We start from the raw sequence: 25,446 nt of genomic DNA on the forward strand, positions 1-25,446 counted from the left end.
TGGTTGAGGAACAATAGTTTGTGCTCTTATTCGCCAGCCCAGATATTTCCAAGGGGGAAACTTCTGGACCTTTTCTGGTGCTATACAGAGACCTGCTGAATTCATGGCATCTGTGACAAGGGCTACAGCTTTCTCCATGACTTCGTGATGTTGTGCTGCCACTAAAAGGTCATCCATATAATGATACAATAACACAGTAGGCATAGCATTACGGACAGGACTGAGTCTTTTCGCAACATACCATTGACACATTGTAGGGCTATTTTTCATACCTTGTGGCAGTCCAACCCACAGATATCTCTGCAACGGAGCTTGATGCTTGTTGATGCTTGGAATGGAAAAGGCAAATTTTGGGGCATCATCTGGATGCAACGGGATACTGAAAAACAATCTTTAAGATCTATGACAGTTGCATGCCAGTGTCGAGGGATCATAGTCGGGGATGTGAGCCTGGGTTGGAGGCCTCCCATATCTTCCATAGCATCACTAATTTTTCTGAGATCATGGAGCAAGCGCCACTTGCCAGTTTGTTTTTTAATAACAAAACCTGGTGAATTCCATGGGCTAGTAGAAGGTACAATGTGTCCTTTGGACAGTTGTGCTGAGACTAAGTTTTGAAGTGCGCGAAATTTTTCCAAAGGAAGGGGCCATTGATCCACCCAAATAGGAGCATCAGTTTTCCACGTTATTTTTAGGGTGTCGAGCACTTCAATGGCCCTGTCTAAAAATGTGTTTGGATAGACATTCCCCATTGTGACAATACATCACGTCCCCACAAAACCATAGGGACAGGTAGCACAAAAGGCTTAAAAGAAGCTGCATGTCCCTCTGGTCCTTGAATTCGAATTAGTTCCAAACTCTGACGACTGTTACCGGTGCCCCCTATCCCAGCCAGTTTCTGAGAGACATTAGTCAGTGGCCATTGCGGAGGCCATTTGGCTTGAGAAATTACTGTGACATCAGCTCCAGTGTCAATGATCCCATTTAGTGCTATTTGTTGGTCATTGTAAATAAGGGTACACTGATACATAGGCCGCTGTGGAGAAATAGATAGTACCCACAAAATGTGAGGTAACCCTGTGGATCCAAAACCTCCTCTCCTCAGAGGAGGATGATCAGTGATAAGAGAGCTTACCCTTGCCGGAATCAGAATCAATTGCGCTATTCGACTGCCCTGAGGTATCGTACAAGGTGGAAATGGAGTCCATGCCATGATTTTGATTTCGTCCACACTGTCAGAGTCAATAACACCTGGTAAAACAAAGAGACCAGACAATGTTGTGGAAGATCTACCAATTAACAGAGCATGCTGGGGAGGGAAGGCACTTGCTCAGCTTCCTCATCAACCTCCCTGTGATGCTTTCAGCATCTCAGCCCCTGCTCTGACCTGCACAGCTGAGTTTCCATTGCCACCAAGCGGAGCCACGGAAAAGTGGCAGCAGAGATTCAGGCAAGCACAGAGCCAAGCAGTGAACCCCTGCCATGAACGTGCTCATGGAAAGTCCCCTTGGAAACGACCTGGAGATGTGAACAGCTCTGATATATGCAGCACCAACACAAAATCACTGAGACCTTGTCCTGCTGGGGGTCGCTCCCTCCATGCCACCTTTTGCCCGCAGCCGCACGGGAGCCCCCCGGCAGGCTGAGAGCTGCCCCTGGCAGGCGGCAGAGCCCCTGCCCCAGCACACAGCCCCCGCGGCTGCAGGGACCCTGCTGGCAAGGACAGCCCTGGGCACCCCTGCCTGCACAGCCACCTTCACAGCCCTGCAGCCGGCCCTGGCACAAGGCAGCCCACATGCCCTGGCCCTCCCACGCTGCAGCAGGGAAGCCCTGCTCTGCAGCACACTGGCCTCCTCCACAGCAAAAGGCTCCCACACGGTCCCACAGGCTGGGGGGGGGCCAGCTGCTGCAGACCCGGCTAGCAACTGCAGAGGCATTGCCCTGCAGCCACACACTTACCCGCTCAAGGGCTCTGCAGATTTCTCCAGCAGGGAGCTCTCAGCAGCCTCCCACCAAGGGCTGCTTTTGAGCTCTCCCTGCCTCCCTCCTCTGCCCCTCTGGGCTCCCTCCAGCTGTCCCTGGGGCTGCAGGGGAACCTGATGGGCAGCAGCATGAGGCAATCCCTCATGGGCTTTGCCTCACCTGGGGGGACACACTTATTTCCAGCTCTGGCAATTCCCTTACTAGAAAAAGTTTTCTGCATGAGCATCAACTTTTGTTAACCCATTACTAGACAGGACAGCAGGAAGACTGCAGCTTAGGATCCAAGTACTCCTAAAGGAGCGTGTGTGTACGTGTGTGTCTGGTGGTTCTGCAGGCAGGGCAGGGAGGATGTCCTCAGTGCTTCAGTAAGCCCTGCAGAGCCCATTTCAGCACTTCATTGCACAGTCCGAGGGCTCAAGACTCAGCTCTCCTTTGCCCAGGCCACGTCTCTGCTCTGAAGCAAAGCCTTTGCACCCACGGGCTCGGGGACACTTGGTACCAGGTTGCCTTATGGCCAGGCAGAGCTGGGCTGGTGCCACAGCTGGGGGGCTTCAGCCCAGATGTGCAGCAGTGCCCTCAGCCAGGGGCCCACGCAGAGGCAGCTGGAGCCCGTCCTGTTGCAGACAGAGCTGTGACACTGAGGGAACCAAGTGCCAGGGCAGGTGGCAGAGCTCAGCACAGCTGCTCGGCAAGGACTGCAGCCTCCAACAGGTCCAACATTGAAAATGGAGTTTATGCTTGTGGGGCAATTCCAGGGCACCCGAAGGAGCGTTCCCTCCTTCTGCACAGGCCACAGCCTGCCAGTGTGTGACCTGGGGCCTGCACTCTGCTGCTCTCCTGCCTCACTCCCCCTGGGAGATGAGACTCCACCGTTTCTTTGCTCCTAGAACCAAGGTGGACACGAGTGATGCAGGGTTTCAGATCCAGGGGAGCATCACAGCTGCTGGCCCATCTGGCAGCTGTGCTAGAATGCCGATGCAAAGAACCTGCAGACACCTAAAGGAGCATTGTCACTGTGCTGCCCTGTGACTGTCGGCGGGCGGTTACTTGACCACTGGCTTGCAGGATCCCACCAAGCCTCTGTCTCGCTGCTCCCCTCCTTCTTCACTCACCTTGATGTCTATAGGGTTGTTCTCTCACATAATTCTCACTCCTCTCCCGTTGTGTTTGGTCCTTTCTGCCATAGGGGATCACAGAGGTGCCACTAGAATTGCTTATTGGCTCAGGTTTGGGCAGGGGCTGGTCCATTTTGGAGTCAAATGAAAGTGGCTGTTATGGCCATGGAGTCAGTTCTTGGTCTCTTCTCACCTCTGCCAGCCCTACAAACACCTCCAAACCACTCCCAAACCCCTGCCATGTAAACCCACAGGATCTCTAAATTCCCCAAGAAGATGTGAGGTTATTGATCCTAAGGCTTCCTCACGCTGCTTAAATAAGACTTTTCCCCTTCCTCTCCCTGATTTAGGTTATTTCGGAGCAGAGTTACCCTGAACCACACCTGTGTCACCTGGGCCAAGCTCAGACATGTAACAACAAAAATAATAATGGGTACCAACTGTCCAAGGTCACACGCCAGCAAAATGTTTCGCTGCAGCGCATGCTGGGGTGGTGGGCAGAGGTCACTGTGAAGGTGAAATGACATGTCCCTAAGGAGAGCAATCCATGCTGTCCCTGGGGCCAGAGACATGCAGGGCTGGACTGTGCAGTGCTGCAGGAGAAGGCATTGCTGCCAGTGACGCCTCTGCAGCCCCAGAGGACGTGTGGTTCCGGTGAACCTTATACCCAGAAAGGACAAGGTGCTTTTGATTGTGTCCTTGACCATGGACATCCCGTGATGCAGGGACACTTTGAAAATCATTGGTCTGTTTCTCTATTGCCTCAGCACAGCGATGACTTTCAACAGTGCTGGCTAACTGGGGAGGCCCAAGAAGGCTGATTGTTAGTCAAGTGGTGCCCACCTACAAGAAGGGTAGGAGGGAGGATCAGGATAACTACAGGCCTGTCAACCTGATCTTAGTGCCAGGGAAGCTTGTGGAGCTGATCATCCTGAGCGCCATCGCACAGGAGCCGCAGGAAAACCAGGAGGTCAGGACCAGCCTGCATGGGTTTATGAAAGGCAGGTCTTGCCTGATGAATCTGATCTCCTGCTGGGACAAGGTGACCTGCCCAGTGGAATAGGGAAAGGCTGTGGATGCTTTCTACCTGGACCTTAGGAAAGCCTTTTGGCTCCACCTCACACTGCATTCTCCTGGAGAAACTGGCTGCTCATGGCTTCGGTGGGTGTTCTCCGTGCTGGGTCAGAGCTTGCTGGACAGCCAAGCCCCAAGAGGGGGAGTAAATGGAGTGACATCCAGGTGACAGCCCATGAGGAGTGGCGTTCCCCAGGGCTCAGTGCTGGGGCCAGTCCGGTTTCAGAACTTTATCAACAATCCAGGCACGGGGATTGAGTGCACCCACAGTGATTTTTTGTACAACATCAAGTTGGGTGGCAGTGCTGATGTCCTTGAGGGCAGGAAGGCTCTACAGAAGAATCTGGACAGGTTGGACTTTCAAGTGAGTTCAATTGTATGAGGTTCAACCAGGAGAAGTGCCAGTTCTGCACTTGGGTCACAACAGCCCCACACAAGGCTACAGGCTTGGGCCAGAGTGGCTGGAAGGCTGCCTGCTGGGGAAGCACCCTGAGGGTGAGGGTTGACAGATGGTTGAGCATGAGCCATCAGTGTGCCCGGGTGGCCAAGAAGGCCAATAGCATCCTGTCTGGTATCAGAAAGAGCGTGGCCAGCAGGACCAGGGCAGTGATGGACCCCCTGTACTCGGCACTGGTGAAGCCACACCTTGAACACTGTGTTTCCATTTTGGGCCCCTCACTGCAAGAGAAACGCCGAGGATCATGTCCAAGAAGGGCAACAAAGTTGGTGAAGGGTTTGGAGCCCTGGTCTGTTGAAGAGTGTCTGAAAAGACGGTTTTCTTTGGAAAAGAGGTTTTACTCTGGAGAAGAGGAGACTCAGGAGGGACCTTACTGCTCTCTAGAGTTACCTGAAAGGAGGTTGTAGATGGGTGGGGGTAGGTCTCTTCTGCCACATAACAAGTGACAGAACTAGAGGAAATAGCCTCTAGTTATACCAGGAGAGGTTTAGATTGCATATGAGGAAAAACATCTTCACTGCAAGGATGGTCAAGCATTGGAACAGGCAGCCCAGGGAGCTGGTGGAATCACCAGCCCTGGAGATGTTTCAGAAATACATGGACACAGTGTTTCGGGACATGATTCAGTGATGGAATTGGCTGCCCTGAGGTAATGGTTGAATTTGATGGCCTTTAAGGTCTTTTCCAACCTCAATGATTCTCTGTTCTTATGCTTCTGTGATTTATTGCAAGCAAACCGAACCGAGACACGTTGCTGAGCAAGTTGGTCAAGCTCACCCTGCTTCAGTTGGAGGGCTGGATACAATGATCTCCAGAGGTCAGTCCAACCTGGGAAAAAAAAAGCCATACAGCTATAAGAGCATATATAAAAAATGTCAAGACAACTACGGAAGTTCATGTGAAGAATATTTCTCCACACAAATGGCTTGTGGGAAATGCATTTGAGAAATCTGAATGAGACAAGGCTGCTTTTCTGTGGCCAGGTCATGGGTTAGAATGAGGGTGACGGAGGGGTGTGTTATGAGGAGGACAGCTGATTCTCAGGAACTCATGCAGGAGGACGTGCCTGGCTGTGAAGGGGCCTGTGAGGTCAGTCCTGTCTCTGGAGGTGATAGGCCAGCAACAGGAACATGACTGGGAAAGTCCTTCTGCCAAGCTACAGCACAGGACCTCTCCAGGAAAAGGGCTGGGGTACAGGCTGTCATGTCCATTTTGCCTGTGGACATGACAGGACAGCAGCAGGCACAGGGCTTGGTCACGTCTCTGGGAGAAGCTGAAAGGCCAGCAGCAGCCATGTGGTTTAGAAGACCATGTGGAGGTGACTTCACTTTTTTGAGGGGAAAGACCACCAAAAATAGCTATTGAGTTAGGTCCCCTGCTTGGAGAGTAATTCCTGAGGTGGTAAAGTTTTCCTGCGTAGTGGGAAAAATAAGGAGAGAGGAAAAGATTTCACAAAGTGTAATGTTGCAAAGGGAGAGTGGCTATCGGGAGGAAGAACTGTCACTGCAAGGGTCCTGCTGCGGTGCGAGGGCTCAGCCAGAGGGAGCCTGGATCAGCCCATGGTTTGTGCTTCAAGGAACAGCCGGTGAGAGTGGAGGTACCTCAGCGAAGGTATGGCAATGTTGGGGTGAGAGCAAGGCAGGGCAGCGAGATGGTGCCTACAGCCTGCAGGGAAACAGGGGCAGGGCTCCAACCATGCAGGACAGCCTATGGTGGGGATGGCAGAGGGCACGGGCAAGGCTGGAAGGCACCAGTAGAACCCAGGTCTGTGTCCCCTTGGCTGTGGCAGCTGTCTCTGCCTCTGAGGGCCATGACAAGACATGATGTCCTCACGGCACGGGGGCATCGTTGCCTCCTTGCAGCCCCATGGGGAAGCTGGAAGTTGCTGTGCCATTGCTGTCCTTCACTGGGCATTGGATGCCCACCTTCCATGGTCCCCAGGAAGAGCCCTGAGCCCTGTGTGAGGGACAGCACCGACCTCCCCACAGGCTGCAGGTCACGGCTTGGCCTTTCTGCTTCATCAAGCAAGCCAAGGCTTTGCTCAGCAGCAGAGCTGCCTGCACAGCGCCTTTGCCTACCTGCACTCACAGCCTCCAAGGATGGGCTCTAGCAAGGCCATGGGGAGGCTTTCTCAGCCATGGCCCTCAGCGGAGCCCATTAACACTTCCAGGGGCTGTGGGCTTTGCTCCTGACTTGGTGTTCTTGAGAGGTTTCTTCAGTCTCCTCTGAACACCTGAAGTCCACAGCACCACAGACACCCTGGGCTCATGACGAGGCAGAACGCCCTGACAAGCCCAGTCTCCTCCATCAGGGACATCTGGTCTTCAAGGTTGGCTCCTACACTTCATGAGATAAGTTTCAGCCGCACAGTGAAAGAGAAAGGCAGGTAATGAGCACTTTGGGGAATTGATAGAAGGCTTTTCCAATTGCTATTGATGCACAGTGTCTCCTGAGGAGGTGCAGACAGGTAGGAAAAGCAGTCCCTGGAGCTAATCACTGCGTGGACAGCCTTGCTCCTCAGCTCTCCAGCCCCACGATTTCTGTCCTCAGCTCCATGAGACTTACATCACTTGACATCAGACTTCTTCAACCAACTCTGCAGCTGAATATAGCAAATTCTTGGCAGTAATTATTGGCTGCTTTCCTTAGAGAACAGGGTGTACACAGGAAGAAAAGAGGGATTAATTATCGTGAGCGTGTGGGGGGGTAGTGGGTTAGAAATTAATAAATAAAAAATACATTTCTCAGCTGTATAATTGTTAGTTCAAGCAAATCCCCATGAGGTCTATTGCCACTACTGAAGAGTTGCCCATAGGGAAAATTACAGACGCTACTGAAAGACAGTCCAGCTTTTCCTCTCTGAACCTTAAAGCAGAAGCTACATAGGTAAAATGGATTGGAGTGATCAAAGAGAAAGAGGAGAAAGGTATCTGGAGATGAACTTCTTAACCCATAGTTGTAAATCAGGAAACCAGGACGTCAGAATATTCCAATTGACTTCAATTTCATAGAAGGCGCGAACTTTCTTGAACTCACGACAAATATTAGAATGTTTTCCAATTTTTTTTTTACACATGTATCTGTAGAAATTCTCCCACTTTGATCTACGTATAGGCAACAACTGGTATTAAAACCAGCACAGACTCTGCCTTCAGACGGCAGCTTCATATCTAATGCCATTCCAATTTGTACAGCTCTAGGGGCTATTTCTCACACTTCTTCCTGCAAAGCCTTCATGGCACCTGCAGGGTCCTTGGCCATCTCTTCCATTGCTGTGCATCTCGTTATCGCTGCCTTCTCCAATTCAGGAACCGCTAACCAAGGAGTAACCGAGGCCACACGCAGGCTGATGATCTGGGCTATCATTATGACACCCATTACATCTGAGATGCTCATAGGCCACTAGGAGGCACGTGGCCATGAAGGCGAGTTTGAGGTCCCTGGAGTGTCCCGTTCCCTTGGGGGATTGGCCATCAGCAGCCCAGCTGGTTATGGCTGCAGTAAGAAAGGCACTTGGACTCTGAGACAAAGTGTCATTTCAAATGGCCTTGGTTAGAGCAAACTCTCTACACACAGAGACAATCGTGTCAGCTGTATGCCGTCCCTTCCGAGGCCGGGAACACGGAGTTTACAGTGTTGGGAGAGTGGTGCAGCAAGTGGTGCAGATCCTGCCTGCAGAAGACTTATCCCACATTGTCTCCTGTGAGCTCTTGAAGTGTTTTGTGCCAGGGAAACCCATTCTAGTCATCACTTCTCGTGTTCTAAGAGGAGATGTTCACTTGGGAGTTGGTAACTGCAGTCCCAGACAAAGGTAAGGGCGTGTGGTTGGCCATTCACCAGCAGCTTCCTGCAGATTTCTTCTTCCAATATGGCTTGTTCTGCAACCCAGGGACACAGTCAGCACAGCTCAGCCTGAAGGCCAAGAGGTACATGGAGCACAGCACAGGCCTGCTCAGGTTTCCTGTGACACTCATCACTAAGTCCTGCATGTGCAAAGGTCTTCTGCTCAGATTCTCTCAACCTCCTGATGAAGGTTAGAAGGAGAACGACATCTCCTTTAGACCGCTAGAGAAAGGGACCTTTACTTGAAGGCCTTGGTTGAAGGGAAAGTGGAAGATGATCTGCAGGAGCAGGCTGGAAACTAGGAGCATGCGTGGCAATCAGTTAGCTGAAGGGAATGTGCTCGAGCTTGGAGGTCACTAACCCTGGGAAGACAAGGAGTGTGAATAGACACAACAATTAACATGCTGAGTCATGCTGAGAGAGCATAGGGGAGTGGGGGACGGATGCTGGGAAGGAAAGGTAACACCTTGCTGTTAATTGATGGTAGTTAACCATGAGTTGGGGATTGCCTAGGATGCAATGCTTAGCTTCAAGAACCAACTGTTTAAAACATGCAGCTTCAAGAACCAACTCTTTAAAACGCACAGCTTCAAGAACCGATCTGTTTAAAACGCGCAGCTTCAAGAACCAACTGTTTAAAACGCACAGCTTCTGAAATGTATATAAACTCGTGCTACTGTACAATAAATTGACATTGGCTTGTATCACCCTGCGTCCCGTCAATCCATCGCAGTAATGATCCCTGACCAACATGGCACAAACGCTTCCTGGACTTGTTTTGAACAAAAGACAAGGCGAGAACGGTGAAAAATGTGGACGGCACCTTTCAGTCAAGAATGGGTGACTCTGGTAAAGTAGAAATCAAGAGCAAGTCAACAAGACAAACTGTAGCAGGGCTGAGTAGAGAGGAAAGATCCCCTCCACCAACCCTTGGGCAGTGCTCTTCCTAATGCAGCCCAGGATGCCATGGGCCTTATTTGAAAGGTGCAAAGCCAGGAGAAGAGGAGGCTTTGGGGACACCTAATAACAGCCTTCCCATATCTTCTTGGGTCATATCAGCAGGAAAAGGCAGCCAGGGTCTTGCCTCTTGTGCGTGACGGGACTGTGAGGGCCAATGGGCATCAGCTGAAGCAGGGGAAGACAATGTCCTTCCCCACGAAGACAGTCAAGCAGTGGAGCAGATGTCCCACAGAGCTTGTGCCATGTCCATCCTTGGAGCTTTTCAAGCCCCACTTGACGGAAAGCCTGAGCTACTTGCTTCAACCCCATAACTGATCGTTCTCTGAGCAGCACGTAGGCCTGGACACCTCCGGAGGTCCCTTCCAGCATGAATGATTCTGGATCTGCATCCACCATGGATCTTGCCTTCATGATGGCAGGGAAATCACTCCGGTTTCCAGCAGCGGTTGAAGCCTAACAGAAAGTGTGTCAGGTGACCTGCGACGTTCTTTTCCCACTCCAAGCTTTGCTGCTCAGATGCAGGGCTGCTTGGCTGCTTCCTATGGATTCCTGTTCTTCACCCTTTCCTACCTTTTTCCCTCCTTTCCCATGCACAATTGCTTCTCGGTGACCACCCTTGTATCCTCCCATGCAAGTAGCCCACCTCTCCTTTCCCTTTCCTCCCTGGCCATTGGCTGTCCCCCTTTGGTGATTCTGAGATTGTCACCATAGGTGGCCACTCAGAAGAAGGATTGATCATCCCCCTTGACTCAGCATCATCCCCCTTGACACAGCACTGTTGTGGCCACATCCGGGTGATCTGTGCCTGGGCTTGGAGGTTTCTCATTCTGGAGGAGGGAGGAAAAACTGGAGAGGCTGTGGAGGATGCCTGCCTGGATGGAGCCTGTGGAGGGAGACTGAAGGTCCTCAATGTCTTGAGACAGGCAAAGGGGAGCCTCAGGGCACCACAGGAATAGCATGCACCTGCTTGAAGGGGGGTGTCAGAGATAAGGGAGTGATTCCTGATAGTGACAGGAAGAGAAAACCTCCGCAAAGTGCTGCTTGGAAAGGTAAGATTGGATGTGAAGAGAAAGAAATGTCCCTCTGAGGGTTGCCCTCTGATGCCGGAGTTCACCCAGAGGGTGCCTGGATCGTCCCATGGCTTTGAGCTTCAAGGAACAAGCAGGGATGAGGGGAAAAACTTCAGAAAAGGCGGAGAAATGCGGGTGTGAGGGCTGGGTAGGAAAGCAAGGAAGAGTCCAACCCCCAGAGTGGAAAGAGGTGCCACATGGACAGTGTAGGGCAACTTGCAGTGGAGATGGCCTAGGGCTGCAGCAAGGCCGAATGGCCCCACAGGGGGCTGAGGCCTCTGTCCCCCTGGCAATGGCAGCTGCCCATGCCACCAAGGCCTGTGACAGGAAACTTGATTTGGAGGGTCTTCTCTTCTGCCCTCCAAGAGCCTGGGGGTCAGGGCTTGGCCTTTCTGCTTCATACAAAAAGCCAAATGGGTTTTGCAGCATTACAGCCACCGACACAGTACCTTTGCCTACCTGCAGGTCTGGCCTCTAATTAGCTCCTCTAACGAGTCCATGGGGACGCTTTGTCAGCGATGGCCCTCAGCGGGACCCATCAATGTTTGAAGGTATTTTCAGTGTTGCTTCTGCCTTACATTCCTTGAGTGGTTGGTTCAGCCTGCTCTCAGTAGCTCAGGTTCATGGCAGGAGCCCCCAATGCCCTAACGACGTATTTGCCTTTTTGTCATTTCCTTCAAGTCTTGAAGAGCTGTGCAGCTAATTGAATCTGTTCCATTCACGTAGGTAAGAGAGAGGATTTCAAAGTGCATTTGAAAGGAATTATTTTTCATTTCATAGGTTATATTTTGCTCCTGATTAGGTTAGAGAGGAGGTTCTAGCAGCAATCTCCAAGTGATAATGATGCAGAGGATCTCCTCAGGATATCTGGACTGGTAGGAATCGCAGTCCCTTGAGGTCTGACACAGGATGGACAACCTTGCTCTGAATGTCCCCAAGACCACCCTTTTTCTCATTGTCCCCTGGGACTCACATCCCTTCTCCTTACATCAGACTTCTCCCCTCAATTCTGCAGGTGGGTGCTGCAGCTCCTTTGCACCATCCCCACCTGTTTGCCTTAGAGGACTGGCTGCACACAGGTGCAGAAGAATTATTCAGATCTGCAAGCAATGTCAAGAATGATCAAGTGTCATAAATAGGCCAACAGCCTCCACAAGCAGATGCCAATTCCAAGCTGTCTCTGATGAGGTGCCTTTCTGCAAGGGACACTCTCATGAGAAATCTTTTAGGCTGTTAGGTACAGAAAGATAGATCTAAACACAAGGGAAGAGTTGGGTAAGAGACAGTTGTGAGCAGTGTGCCACCAGTTAGAGTCCCCTTGGGTGACATTTCTGGCACCTGCGCAGGTAACTGTCCAGGTGGATTTACCAAGGCTAAATCCTGCCTCGCCAACCTGACAGCCTGCAGTTGTGCGTGAGGAGCTCCACAGTGGATGTAATTTTCCTTGGCTTTACAGAAGTCTTGTCATAATCTTCATCAGCGTTCTTCTTCCCAAGTGAGGCCATGAAACTCTGGGTGCAAACAGAAAGAGATGGGTAAAACACCAGCTGGATGGTCAGGCTGAGAGAGCAGCGGGGAAGGGCTCACACCCCACCTGGAGGCCACTGGGACATACTGGGGCAGTGTGGACGTTGCAGAGGACTCTCCGGATTACAGTTTAAGGGCTGTATAGATGACCCAGTTGAGGCAACTCTCACAGTGTCTGTCGGTGGCACCAAACTGAGAGGACCATCCCTGTGCCCTAGGGATGCCATGGAGGGGAACCCTGGCAGGTGGGGTGGCCGCCCTGTCAGGAGCTGCACAGATGCAGGACGGACCAAGGGCAGAGCCTGCACCTCCCTCGCATGGACTAACACCCTGCAGCTGCAGGGCCTGGGACCTGCCTGGCTGGGCAGTGTCTGTGCAGAAAAGGCCCTGGTGGTGCTGGGGGACAGAAGGCAAAACACAATCCCACCCTGTGACCTGGCAGCAGAGGCAGCCAGCAGTGCCCTGGAGCGCATGAAGAGGTGCCTTGACAAGGGAGCGCGGGAAGTGACTGTGTCCCCATGCTCATCCCTCGTTAGACCCCCTGTCCGTGACTGTGTTCATTTTTGGGCCCTGACTGGGGAGGGAAGTTGGAGGGAGCGGCTGGGTGGCTGCTGGGCTTTTGGCCAGAGACAAGCCACTACAGCAAGGAAGGTGTGTATGACTGGGAGGGAGTTGAGGAAGGAAGGGAGGCAGCAGAAAGTCCCCAGGACTTGGAGGGCCATGGTTCCATATCATTGGCCACCCCATTCAGAATAGCTGGGAAGTGATGCTGACATTCCGAACCAACAAGGTCCATGGGCAGGCAAAGCTGTGCCTGTTGTTGTGACCCTAAGGAGACCCACACACCTCTCTAAGGTGACCTGCACACCTACAGAACAGATCATGCTGGGGCTGAATCTCTTGCCTGGCTTCAATGGCCTCCTGGAGCCATGGACAAAGCTTTGGGTGGAGGCCCCAGGTGAGGCTGGTCAGGGCCAGGAATGAATAGGGATGCTCTCAGGGCCCTGCCCCCATGGGATCCCATCTGCCAGTGCCCTCAGCAGGCCAGGTCCTCCTTCCCTCCTGTCCTGGGCTGTGCTCTGCTGCTCTCCTTCCCCACTTACCTGGGCATCAGGGACTCCAGAACTTCATAGTCACTACAACCAAGACTGGCACTCCTCTTGACATCCCTGAGCATCTTGGCCTCTTTGGGGAGTCCCAGGTGCAGGTGAGCATCAGAGTGGGCAACCTGTTTGGTCTGAGGAACTTGCCCACAAGCCCCTGGAATTCTGGCATCCTTGCTTACATATCCAGTGGACACCAAGGACACTGATTCCCCCAGAAAAGCCAGGCTTTCTCTCCCATTGTTTCTCCTGCATAGTATCTCACAATCCAAACACTTTTTTAATTGGAAATGATTTAATCTTTCCCACACATTTTTTTTTGGCATCTGGAAAAGACGACACATCTTTGGCCATGAAAAGAATGATTAAGAGATCTCTTTGTCTTTATCTTGACCCATGAGCATTGCTGGTTTAACTTCTCCCTTTGTCCTGTTGAGTCAGTGCAGCGAATGAGGAGCTGAATCGCTGTCTCACCACTGGCCAAGGTTAACCCACCACAGGTCCACATCAGGACTGCTCAGCCCAGAATGGGTCTCCCCAGCACAAGAGAGACCCTGACACATCAGAGCAAGTCCTGCAGAGGCCATAAGGATAGTTGGGACATGGAACACATTATGGACAAAGAGAGGCTTAGAAAGCACGACTATTATTTGAGAAATGGTTCTGCGTGAAAGACTGGAGCGCTGGACCCAGGCCAGCTGGTGGAATCTCAATCTGTCGCGACGGAGGGAAGACACAGTCACTCAATATGAGTAATCAGCAGACTTCGTTGATTGTCCCTTACAGTCACCATTTATGCCTTGTTATAATTAGCTCATACATATTACAAAAGTTAAGCTCATTATTGGTTAGTTGCCTAAATACCAAGCCTGCCCCTAGTTTCTCTTCTGTAGTTTTCTGTTCCCACCTGCAACATTCTTTACCGACCGCAATCTTCCTGTTATTGTGTAACAAGAACAGCCAAGGAGAGTGTATTTTTGCTTTACTTCAGATAAGCTGAGAGCGATGTGCATTTTTGTCCAACCAGCTGGACTATGTCGTTGTGAACTTTTTCAGCTAGCCAGTTATCCACATCAATCAATATTTGTTAGAACACAGCCATGAGAACATGATCTTGTTGGAGGTGTCTGACGATGGCCTTCGCTGAGAGACCAACTGTGGCAAGAGCTATGGGACTTGTGTGTAGCAAGAGTCAGTAGGAAGATGGCTCCCTTGATATTTAGAAATGCTGATAGAGCTGGGTATCTCTGGGCAACGGAGGAGGACAGAGGTGGCCATGCAGCAGTGGTCCCTAATGAGGGCTGGGGTATATGACCAGACATGGAAATGAGCAGTGTTTGGGAATTTGTCGGGAAAATTTCCCTTCTGCAGCTTTCTGAGGGTGTGCAGGGAACACGGCACAGATCTGGCCCCTCAGTCCCGCTCCATTGGTGCCTTGCTTGCTTCACCGTGACCCCTGGGTCTGCACCAGGACCACCCTGCTGTGTGCCCCCACCCTGCACACCCACACAGCTGAGCTCTCACTGGTGTTTCCCTCTCCCTGGACCTTCCCAGCCCAGACCCCCCAGCTCTGTCCACCTCCCCTGCCCTCTCCCCAGCCCAGGCAGACACAGCAGCCCACGCTGGGCTGGCCCCATGCAATTGCCCACCCAAAGGGGGCTGCAGAGCTCTGGGCACTCACCCCATGGCCATAGACCATCACAAGGGCACAGGAGATGCTGGTGGGCAGAGAGGGGTCTCATCCTGCCAGTCAGCCCCAGGGCTGGCTCCAGCCATGGCATGAAGGGACAGAGGCCAGTGTCCCCCTCTGTCTGCTGCTCCTCTCTCACAGGGACCCTGATTGCCCACTCCCGGCAGCCCCTCAGGGCCAGTCCCTGTCCCCAGCACCAGACTGCTGGCCTGGGGGCTCCCCAGGCACCTCCTGCTGCACCAGGGACACATCAGCCTGCCCCAGCTGGGGCATACACAGAGACACCTGCTCTTGCCCAGGGAGGTGGTCTCAGGCATGGCCCTGAGCAGGCGGTGCTGCTGTGCAGGGCAGCGGTGCCTGAAAGCCCAGGGAGATGGTCCCAGGCACATCCCTCCTGGTCACCCACCATTCCCATGGGCACTGGGCACCCACACGCCAAAGCTCAACACAGGCCCATGCCCTAACGCGTTGCCCCATGCCCTCCTCCCCTGAGCCATGGGGAACCCAAGCCCAGCAGCACGCTCCTGGGGGCAATTCCTTCAGCCTGTTCCTGAGCTCAGCTTTGGAATTAGTGCCCACTCACCAGACATCGGAACTAGAGAAATCCTCCTTTTATTACAGAGATGGGAGACAGGACTCAAGGTTAATTGTCCACCCACGCACATCTAGAAAGGCCAATGGATCAGAAACGCTGAGTTCCCACATGCAACAGATGTAGACATTGCTAGACAAACACGATTGTCACAAATAGAATGCTTAACTCACTGGAGTTTCCAGACATGAATTGGAAATGCCTTGTGAAGGGCCATGGATAATTTATTGCTGCTGAGAAACACCTGACTGCATCAGCTGCTTCAGTGCGTCCTTCAGCTCCTGGTTCCTCATGCTGTAGATGAGGGGGTTCACTGCTGGAGGCACCACCGAGTACAGAACTGACACCACCAGGTCCAGGGATGGGGAGGAGACGGAGGGTGGCTTGAGGTGGGCAAACATGGCAGTGCTGAGAAAGAGGGAGAGCACGGCCAGGTGAGGGAGGCACGTGGAAAAGGCTTTGTGCTGTCCCTGCTCAGAGGGGATCCTCAGCACAGCCCTGAAGATCTGCACGTAGGACAGAACGATGAAAACAAAACATCCACAGACTAAACAGGAACTAATCACAATAAGCCCCACTTCCCTGAGGTAGGTGTGTGAGCAGGAGAGCTTGAGGATCTGTGGGATTTCACAGAAGACCTGTCCCAGGGCATTGCCTTGGCAGAGCGGCAGTGACAGTGTATTGGCCGTGTGCAGCGCAGCATTGAGAAACCCACTGGCCCAGGCAGCTGCTGCCATGTGGACACAAGCTCTGCTGCCCAGCAGGGTGCCGTAGTGCAGGGGCTGGCAGATGGCCACAAAGCGGTCATAGGCCATGACAGTGAGGAGAGAACACTCTGCTGAAAGGAAAAAGACAATCAGGAAGAGCTGTGCAGCACATCCTGAGTAGGAGATGTCCCTGGTGTCCCAGAGGGAGTTGGCCATGGCTTTGGGGACAATAGTGGAGATGGAGCTCAGGTCGAGGAGGGAGAGGTTAAGGAGGAAGAAGTACATGGGGGTGTGCAGGTGGTGGTCGCAGACTACGGTGGTGATGATGAGGCCGTTGGCCATGAGGGCAGCCAGGTAGATGCCCAGGGAGAGCCAGAAGTGCAAGAGCTGCAGCTCCCGCGTGTCTGCAAATGCCAGGAGGAGGAACTGGGTGATGGAGCTGCTGTTGGACATCTGCTGCCTCTGGGCATGGGGACCTGCTCAAGGAGGAAAGATAGCAAGAAGTCAGAGGATACTTCTGTGAGCCAAGTGAAAGCTGTTTCTCCTAGAACCGTCCCCGCTGCCCCATGTCCCCCCCTCTGCCGTTCCGAGGAGAGCTCCCTTCCGAGCCGTGGCTGGAGCTGTGCTGAGTGCTGGCCGAGTGTGCTGTGAGGAGCAGGGGCTGTGCCCGCTGGCTGCCCAGCAGTGAGCCCTGCTCTGCAGCAGGGGCTTCATGGGAACCCTGGGGGCAGGGGCCAGTCCTGGCCTTGCCCTGGCTCAGCCCAAACTGCTCCCAGCGCAGAAGGGCCTGTCAGCATCGGCTCTGCCCGTGCTGAGCAGCGGCCATGGCCAGAGTCAGGTCAGGAGGGCTTTGTGCTGTGCTCAGGGAGAGCAGAGTGAGTGCTGAGAGGCAAGGGGACTGTCTGTGCCTGAGGGCAGAGGCAGGCACTCTGCTCTCTCCATCCCTCTCCTTCCCAGCTGCCCGGCAATTGCTCCTTTCTTAGATGGAGAGTGATCACACTGCCATGTTACACTGACAAGCAGCCAGGCACTGCTGAGAGCAGAGGGATCCACTGCAGAGAACAGAATGGCTCATCCCTTCCCGAAGGCTCAGCACCACACTGCTATCCAAGGACACCCAGGGCTCACTGTGTGCCCTGGCAGGCACATACAGCTTCAGTCGACACCTGAAATAGGTAGTCAAGGGTCATGACCATGGCAAGTTCTTGCAGCAGACTCTGCTCCTTCCCCTGCCTCACAGACTGCATTGCCCACAGCATCATCGGTTAGGGGAAAGCTGGGACACCTCCATGCTGAGGACATGTCTGCACAGGAGGACCCACAAGGTCTGTGCCTGAGCCGGTAGCTGAAACCCCTATTGCCAGAGAGCCTGTCTGCAATGCCACTAGCATCTGAGCAAGGCCAGGAGAGAGACAAAGGGACACTCGGGAACTCCTTCCCCTTGCCCAGCCCGGCACACCACCTCCCACACAGCAGCAGTGCAGGACAGTCACCCTCAGGCTCTGCTCAGCGAGAAATGGCAGCGTGGCAGCAGGAGAGATGCACTTCATCCCTTCTGCTGCTCTGCTGGACCAGGGGGTGTTGAAACACATGAAACCAACGGTCTAAAGGCTGTGCTGGGTGGGAGAGGAGAGCAGAGGTGTGTTGCTCAGGGAAGGCACCTGCACGGCAGACCATGTCCAGGAGGTGCCCCTATCTGCCCTGCATCAGGGATCCCCTCAGCATCTCCCTCCCTCCCTGCCCAGGGCTCTGCTGCCTGCAGCTGTCCCTGCCAGCAGCTCTTTCTCTGGCCCCAGGGCTCTTCCCTGCCAGCTCTCACAGAGCCCATCTCAGCCCCTGTGTGCCCAGCTCTGCCCTGCAGCCGCTCTCTGTCTGCACGCCGGAACAGACAGCTCCCCCAAAGCCTGAGGGAAAAGGAGAGCTGATGCTGGTTTCATCTGCAGCGTGCTGGGGAGGGAAGGCACTTGCTCAGCTTCCTCATCAACCTCCCTGTGATGCTTTCAGCATCTCAGCCCCTGCTCTGACCTGCACAGCTGAGTTTCCATTGCCACCAAGCGGAGCCACGGAAAAGTGGCAGCAGAGATTCAGGTAAGCACAGAGCCAAGCAGTGAACCCCTGCCATGAACGTGCTCATGGAAAGTCCCCTTGGAAATGACCTGGAGATGTGAACAGCTCTGATATATGCAGCACCAACACAAAATCACTGAGACCTTGTCCTGCTGGGGGTCGCTCCCTCCACGCCACCTTTTGCCCGCAGCCACACGGGAGCCCCCCGGCAGGCTGAGAGCTGCCCCTGGCAGGCGGCAGAGCCCCTGCCCCAGCACACAGCCCCCGCGGCTGCAGGGACCCTGCTGGCAAGGACAGCCCTGGGCACCCCTGCCTGCACAGCCATCTTCACAGCCCTGCAGCCGGCCCTGGCACAAGGCAGCCCACATGCCCTGGCCCTCCCACGCTGCAGCAGGGAAGCCCTGCTCTGCAGCACACTGGCCTCCTCCACAGCAAAAGGCTCCCACACGGTCCCACAGGCTGGGGGGGCCCCAGCTGCTGCAGACCCGGCTAGCAACTGCAGAGGCATTGCCCTGCAGCCACACACTTACCGGCTCAAGGGCTCTGCAGATTTCTCCAGCAGGGAGCTCTCAGCAGCCTCCCACCAAGGTCTGCTTTTGAGCTCTCCCTGCCTCCCTCCTCTGCCCCTCTGGGCTCCCTCCAGCTGTCCCTGGGGCTGCAGGGGAACCTGATGGGCAGCAGGATGAGGCAATCCCTCATGGGCCTTGCCTCACCTGGGGACACACACTTATTTCCAGCACTGGCAATTCTCTTACTAGAATAAGTTTTCTGCATGAGCATCAACTTTTTTTAACCCATTACTAGACAGGACACCAGGAAGACTGCAGCAAAGGATCCAAGTACTCCTAAAGGAGCGTGTGTTTAATGCTGTGAGCTTGTAATGCTGTTTTGACAAAAATTTGTAATACGAAGAATGCTGTTTGTGGAAACTGTAGGGTACGAGCAGCAATAATATTAAGTTGTGGTAACTGTAGACAGAATTTTGTTATAGGTTGTAGCCGCTTGCGAAAAGATGATGCTTTGTACTTAGATTGTCAAAAGAGCTTTGCTAATATTACTTTTGAAAATACTTGTAGGGAATTTTTGAACCTTAAGCCAAATCAACATTTTCCAGCAATATGGATGCCAGAAAGTATTGACAGCAGAATAGAAGCTCTCTCTTGGTGGGCCTTGACAAAAAACGTAACTGTTGTTTTAGCTACAAAGAAAAGACAAGCTCTTGGCTTGTGGTGCTTGTTTTGTCAGTTGGGAAGAAGATTGCGAGATAATGAAATTGTTTGATCTGCTTGTAGGGCTGATAGGAATCATCAGCATGCCCTCACAAGGAACAGCATGGGTTCCTGTCCAACCACAAATGAACATGTGGGTTACCTGGGCCAACAAGACAGGGCAAGATTCATTTTGCTTATCGTTAGCTACCCCATCTGGCCCATTTCGTACCTGTTGGATTGGGGTCCCTTTAAACCATATGAAGGAGTTTGGGCACTGGACAACAGGTAAAATATACTCCGACTACCTCGACCAAGCAGCAAATGACTTTTGCACCATCAACAGTGGATCTGTGCAAGCCGATTGGTGCAAATCACTTGGTATTCCAGGGCACCCCTCGGGGGCTCAAGCGTTCCAAATTGCACAGGGCCTGAATGTTACTGGCATGGAACCTCAGGAGCTTGACATCTCAGGATCTATGCCAGGAAAGTACTGTTTGTTTTGGGGGTTTTACAAGAAAGACATTGACTCAGGTAATTTTAGGATCCACAAACCAAGAAATTACAATACTTGGATTGCCCCTGGGTCCCCCTGGCATTCTAACATCACCGGTTACTGTAACAGTTGGACTTGGCCTGTTTCATGGTCTGGGGAGACAAATGAAAAAGCAAAGATGTTGCCTCGGGGAGTATTCCTCGTTTGAGGAGATGGTGCCTGGCCCGCCGTACCTGCAAGGGCACAGGGAGGACCATGCTACTTTGGCAAACTAACATTATTTGCCCCTAGTATCCATCAAATGCTTAACATAATTAACAAGTTTAAACGCATCAGACGTAGTGTATACCAATTGGGACCTGAATGTACAGATGATGTTGAGTTGTGGGAACGTCCATCTGTCATTTTAGCATCACTCTTTACACCACAAGTTGCTTCTGCCAAGGCTCTCACTCAGTTGAGACAGTTGGCTTGTTGGAGAGAGAACAAATTAACATTACCTCCAGAGTATTAGATGACGCACCACTGATGTCGACAGTATACGACATGCTTTAAGACAAAATCGAGCTGCCATTGATTTTCTGTTATTAGCACAAGGACACGGCTGTGAGGATTTTGAGGGAATGTGCTCTATGAATCTTGCTGATCATTCTGAGACCATTCACAAAAAGCTTTCCCAACTGCAAGATAATATGAAGAAACACAGCATTACTGAAAATCATTATGACGAGTGGCTTAATTAAGGGATGGGGAAACACTGGCTGGTAGAAAACCTGATTGATGGAAGGGATTAAATTTTTGTTGTTATCTTTGCTGTGCTTGTTATCTTTTGTTGTATTTTATCCTGTATGAAGAAAGATTTGGAATCAATTGTTGATAGAGGCTGGGTTGTCCAAAAAGGAAAAGGGGGATGTGTAGGGGAATTCTTGGCAGAACAAGGGCATACTGTACACTTGCAGGAGTTGGACAACCCTGGCCTGCAGATTACAAAGTTACTTTGAAGATCTTGTACTGTCCTTGAATAGGCAGAATAAAGAATAATGAGCATTGTACAAGAAGAAGGCCGGATGCCAAGCAAGATATGAAAACCGCTAGGTTAGCACATCCTTATTAGGCGCTTGCAGCATGACAACCAATCAACAGGTAACAGGAATACGTAACCGACAACCAATGACTGTCAGGCAGCTGCCGCGTGAACAGTGTGTTAGAAGTATAAATATGACAAAGTTGCTAAACAAAGTAGGATGATATGTAGCCACATTGGTGCGATTGTCGTTACTTGGCTGACTTTCCGATTGGGACCCTCTTCAGCCCACACTGCGCCAGTATGTCCCAGTGGCCTCCAGGTGGGGTGTGAGCCCTTCCCCACTGCTCTCCCAGCATGACCATCCCACTGGTGTTTTACCCATCTCTTTCTATATGCACCGAGAGTGTCATGGCCTCACTTGGGCAGAAGAACACTGAGGGAAACCATGGGCAGAGTTTTGCTGAAGCCGAGGGAAATGACATCCACTGTGGAGCTCCTCACGCACAACTGCAGGCTGTCAGGTTGGCGAGGCAGGATTTACCCTTGGAAAATCCACCTGGACAGTTACCCGATCAGGTGCCAGAAATGTCACCCAAGGGGACTCTAACTGGTGGCACACCCCTCACCATGGGGGGCCGTGCAGCCTGTGGTTCCCCGAGCTGCAGTTACGGACTCCTTTCAAGACAGTTGCAACACTTACTTGTCATTTCTCACAAATGACGTCTGCCAATTCAAGGAGCTTTCAAAAGCGATACTTCAAGGAAATATTGATTTTATACCAATACTTGACCATTATTATTACGGTTATACCACACCCTTATTTTCTCTCATCTTTAGCATATTTGCACCTGGGCAGGAGACAGTGACGACTTCTGAAGTCATCTTTTCAGCAGATTGTCTCAGGCAAAGGCTCTTTCAGTTATTCACCAGTTTTCTCCTCCCTTTAGTCTTTGGTCTTTTAGGTACCTCTCACCTGTACTGCTGTTTTTAGCTTCAGGAAGGAAAAACTTGCGTGTCTTCCTGCAGCCAAACGGTCTCCTTACCCAGCTCTTCCCTTCTGTTTAGATCTATCTTTCTGTATCTAACAGCCTAAAAGATTTCTCACGAGAGTGTCCCTTGCAGAAAGGCACCTCATCAGAGACAGCTTGGAATTGGCATCTGCTTGTGGAGGCTGTTGGTCTATTTATGACACTTAATCATTCTTGACATTGCTTGCAGATCTGAATAATTCTTCTGCACCTGTGTGCAGCCAGTCCTCTAAGGCAAACAGGTGGGGATGGTGCAAAGGAGCTGCAGCACCCACCTGCAGAATTGAGGGGAGAAGTCTGATGTAAGGAGAAGGGATGTGAGTCCCAGGGGACAATGAGAAAAAGGGTGGTCTTGGGGACATTCAGAGCAAGGTTGTCCATCCTGTGTCAGACCTCAAGGGACTGTGATTCCTACCAGTCCAGATATCCTGAGGAGATCCTCTGCATCATTATCACTTGGAGATTGCTGCTAGAACCTCCTCTCTACCCTAATCAGGAGCAAAATATAACCTATGAAATGAAAAATAATTACTTTCAAGTGCACTTTGAAATCCTCTCTCTTACCTACGTGAGTGGAACAGATTCAATTAGCTGCACAGCTCTTCAAGACTTGAAGGAAATGACAAAAAGGCAAATACGTCGTTAGGGCATTGGGGGCTCCTGCCATGAACCTGAGCTACTGAGAGCAGGCTGAACCAACCACTCAAGGAATGTAAGTCAGAAGCAACACTGAAAATACCTTCAAACATTGATGGGTCCCGCTGAGGGCCATCGCTGACAAAGCGTCCCCATGGACTCGTTAGAGGAGCTAATTAGAGGCCAGACCTGCAGGTAGGCAAAGGTACTGTGTCGGTGGCTGTAATGCTGCAAAACACATTTGGCTTTTTGTATGAAGCAGAAAGGCCAAGCCCTGACCCCCAGGCTTTTGGAGGGCAGAAGAGAAGACCCTCCAAATCAAGTTTCCTGTCACAGGCCTTGGCGGCATGGGCAGCTGCCATTGCCAGGGGGACAGAGGCCTCAGCCCCCTGTGGGGCCATTCGGCCTTGCTGCAGCCCTGGGCCATCTCCACTGCAAGTTGCCCTACACTGTCCATGTGGCAGCTCTTTCCACTCTGGGGGTTGGACTCTTCCTTGCTTTCCTACCCAGCCCTCACACCCGCATTTCTCTGCCTTTTCTGAAATTTCTCCCCTCATGCCTGCTTATTCCTTGAAGCTCAAAGCCATGGGACAATCCAGGCACCCTCTGGGTGAACTCTGGCATCAGAGGGCAACCCTCAGAGGGACATTTCTTTCTCTTCACATCCAATCTTACCTTTCCAAGCAGCACTTTGCGGAGGTTTTCTCTTCCTGTCACTATCAGGAATCACTCCCTTATCTCTGACACCCCCCTTCAAGCAGGTGCATGCTATTCCTGTGGTGCCCTGAGGCTCCACTTTGCCTGTCTCAAGACATTGAGGACCTTCAGTCTCCCTCCACAGGCTCCATCCAGGCAGGCATCCTCCACAGCCTCTCCAGTTTTTCCTCCCTCCTCCAGAATGAGAAACCTCCAAGCCCAGGCACAGATCACCCGGATGTGGCCACAACAGTGCTGTGTCAAGGGGGATGATGCTGAGTCAAGGGGGATGATCAATCCTTCTTCTGAGTGGCCACCTATGGTGACAATCTCAGAATCACCAAAGGGGGACAGCCAATGGCCAGGGAGGAAAGGGAAAGGAGAGGTGGGCTACTTGCATGGGAGGATACAAGGGTGGTCACCGAGAAGCAATTGTGCATGGGAAAGGAGGGAAAAAGGTAGGAAAGGGTGAAGAACAGGAATCCATAGGAAGCAGCCAAGCAGCCCTGCATCTGAGCAGCAAAGCTTGGAGTGGGAAAAGAATGTCGCAGGTCATCTGACACACTTTCTGTTAGGCTTCAACCGCTGCTGGAAACCGGAGTGATTTCCCTGCCATCATGAAGGCAGGATCCATGGTGGATGCAGATCCAGAATCATTCATGCTGGAAGGGACCTCCGGAGGTGTCCAGGCCTACATGCTGCTCAGAGAACGATCAGTTATGGGGTTGAAGCAAGTAGCTCAGGCTTTCCTTCGAGTGGGGCTTGAAAAGCTCCAAGGATGGACATGGCACAAGCTCTGTGGGACATCTGCTCCACTGCTTGACTGTCTTCGTGGGGAAGGACATTGTCTTCCCCTGCTTCAGCTGATGCCCATTGGCCCTCACAGTCCCATCACACACAAGAGGCAAGAACCTGGCTGCCTTTTCCTGCTGATATGACCCAAGAAGATATGGGAAGGCTGTTATTAGGTGTCCCCAAAGCCTCCTCTTCTCCTGGCTTTGCACCTTTCAAATAAGGCCCATGGCATCCTGGGCTGCATTAGGAAGAGCCCTGCCCAACGGTTGGTGGAGGGGATCTTTCCTCTCTACTCAGCCCTGCTACAGTTTGTCTTGTTGACTTGCTCTTGATTTCTACTTTACCAGAGTCACCCATTCTTGACTGAAAGGTGCCATCTACATTTTTCACCATTCCTGCCTTGTCTTTTGTTCAAAACAAGTCCAGGAAGCGTCTGTGCCATGTTGGTCAGGGATCATTGCTGCGATGGATTGATGGGACGCAGGGTGATACAAGCCAATGTCAATTTATTGTACAGTAGCACAAGTTTATATCCATTTCAGAAGCTGCGCGTTTTAAACAGATTGGTTCTTGAAGCTGTGCATTTTAAACAGATTGGTTCTTGAAGCTGCATGTTTTAAACAGTTGGTTCTTGAAGCTGCGCGTTTTAAACAGATTGGTTCTTGAAGCTAAGCATTGCATCCTAGGCAATCCCCAACTCATGGTTAACTACCATCAATTAACAGCAAGGTGTTACCTTTCCTTCCCAGCATCCGTCCCCCACTCCCCTATGCTCTCTCAGCATGGCTCATCATGTTAATTGTTGTGTCTATTCACACTCCTTGTCTTCCCAGGGTTAGTGACCTCCAAGCTCGAGCACATTCCCTTCAGCTAACTGATTGCCACGCATGGTCCTAGTTTCCAGCCCGCTCCTGCAGATCATCTTCCACTTTCCCTTCAACCAAGGCCTTCAAGTAAAGGTCCCTTTCTCTAGCGGTCTAAAGGAGATGTCGTTCTCCTTCTAACCTTCATCAGGAGGTTGAGAGAATCTGAGCAGAAGACCTTTGCACATGCAGGACTTAGTGATGAGTGTCACAGGAAACCTGAGCAGGCCTGTGCTGTGCTCCATGTACCTCTTGGCCTTCAGGCTGAGCTGTGCTGACTGTGTCCCTGGGTTGCAGAACAAGCCATATTGGAAGAAGAAATCTGCAGGAAGCTGCTGGTGAATGGCCAACCGCACGCCCTTACCTTTGTCTGAGACTGCAGTTACCAACTCCCAAGTGAACATCTCCTCTTGACGTGCGGAAAGCAGACTCCACAATCTGTAATATTGTAAAGTAGGTATGTTTATTCAGCGCTGGGCAGCACGGGGGAGTAGTCCCGCCAAAACCGT

General features: G+C 52.1%; 1 protein-coding gene and 1 long non-coding RNA gene across 2 annotated transcripts in view; both read right to left on the minus strand.

Annotated features, from left to right (window-relative positions):
- LOC308057464 overlaps window positions 1-25,446 on the minus strand; it is a 624,999-nt gene that overhangs the window by 436,966 nt on the left and 162,587 nt on the right. The gene's annotated exons all lie outside the window — the stretch shown is intronic.
- Window positions 13,212-18,498, minus strand: LOC308057451 (olfactory receptor 14C36-like). Its single transcript, XM_080411555.1, has 2 exons — window positions 14,205-18,498; window positions 13,212-13,840 (listed from the first exon to the last, which is right to left on the minus strand). Exon 1 carries the CDS (start codon window positions 16,572-16,574, stop codon window positions 15,639-15,641), a length of 936 nt encoding a protein of 311 aa, XP_080267681.1. The 5' UTR covers window positions 16,575-18,498; the 3' UTR covers window positions 13,212-13,840; window positions 14,205-15,638.

The sequence above is a fragment of the Falco punctatus genome (assembly GCF_963210335.1).
Source record: "Falco punctatus genome assembly, contig: scaffold_30, whole genome shotgun sequence".
NCBI classification, from domain to species: Eukaryota; Metazoa; Chordata; class Aves; order Falconiformes; family Falconidae; genus Falco; species Falco punctatus.

Bases quoted from the DNA above. Each gene is read 5' to 3' on its own strand.
- LOC308057451 (XM_080411555.1), bottom strand. From the start codon at position 16,574: ATGTCCAACAGCAGCTCCATCACCCAGTTCCTCCTCCTGGCATTTGCA.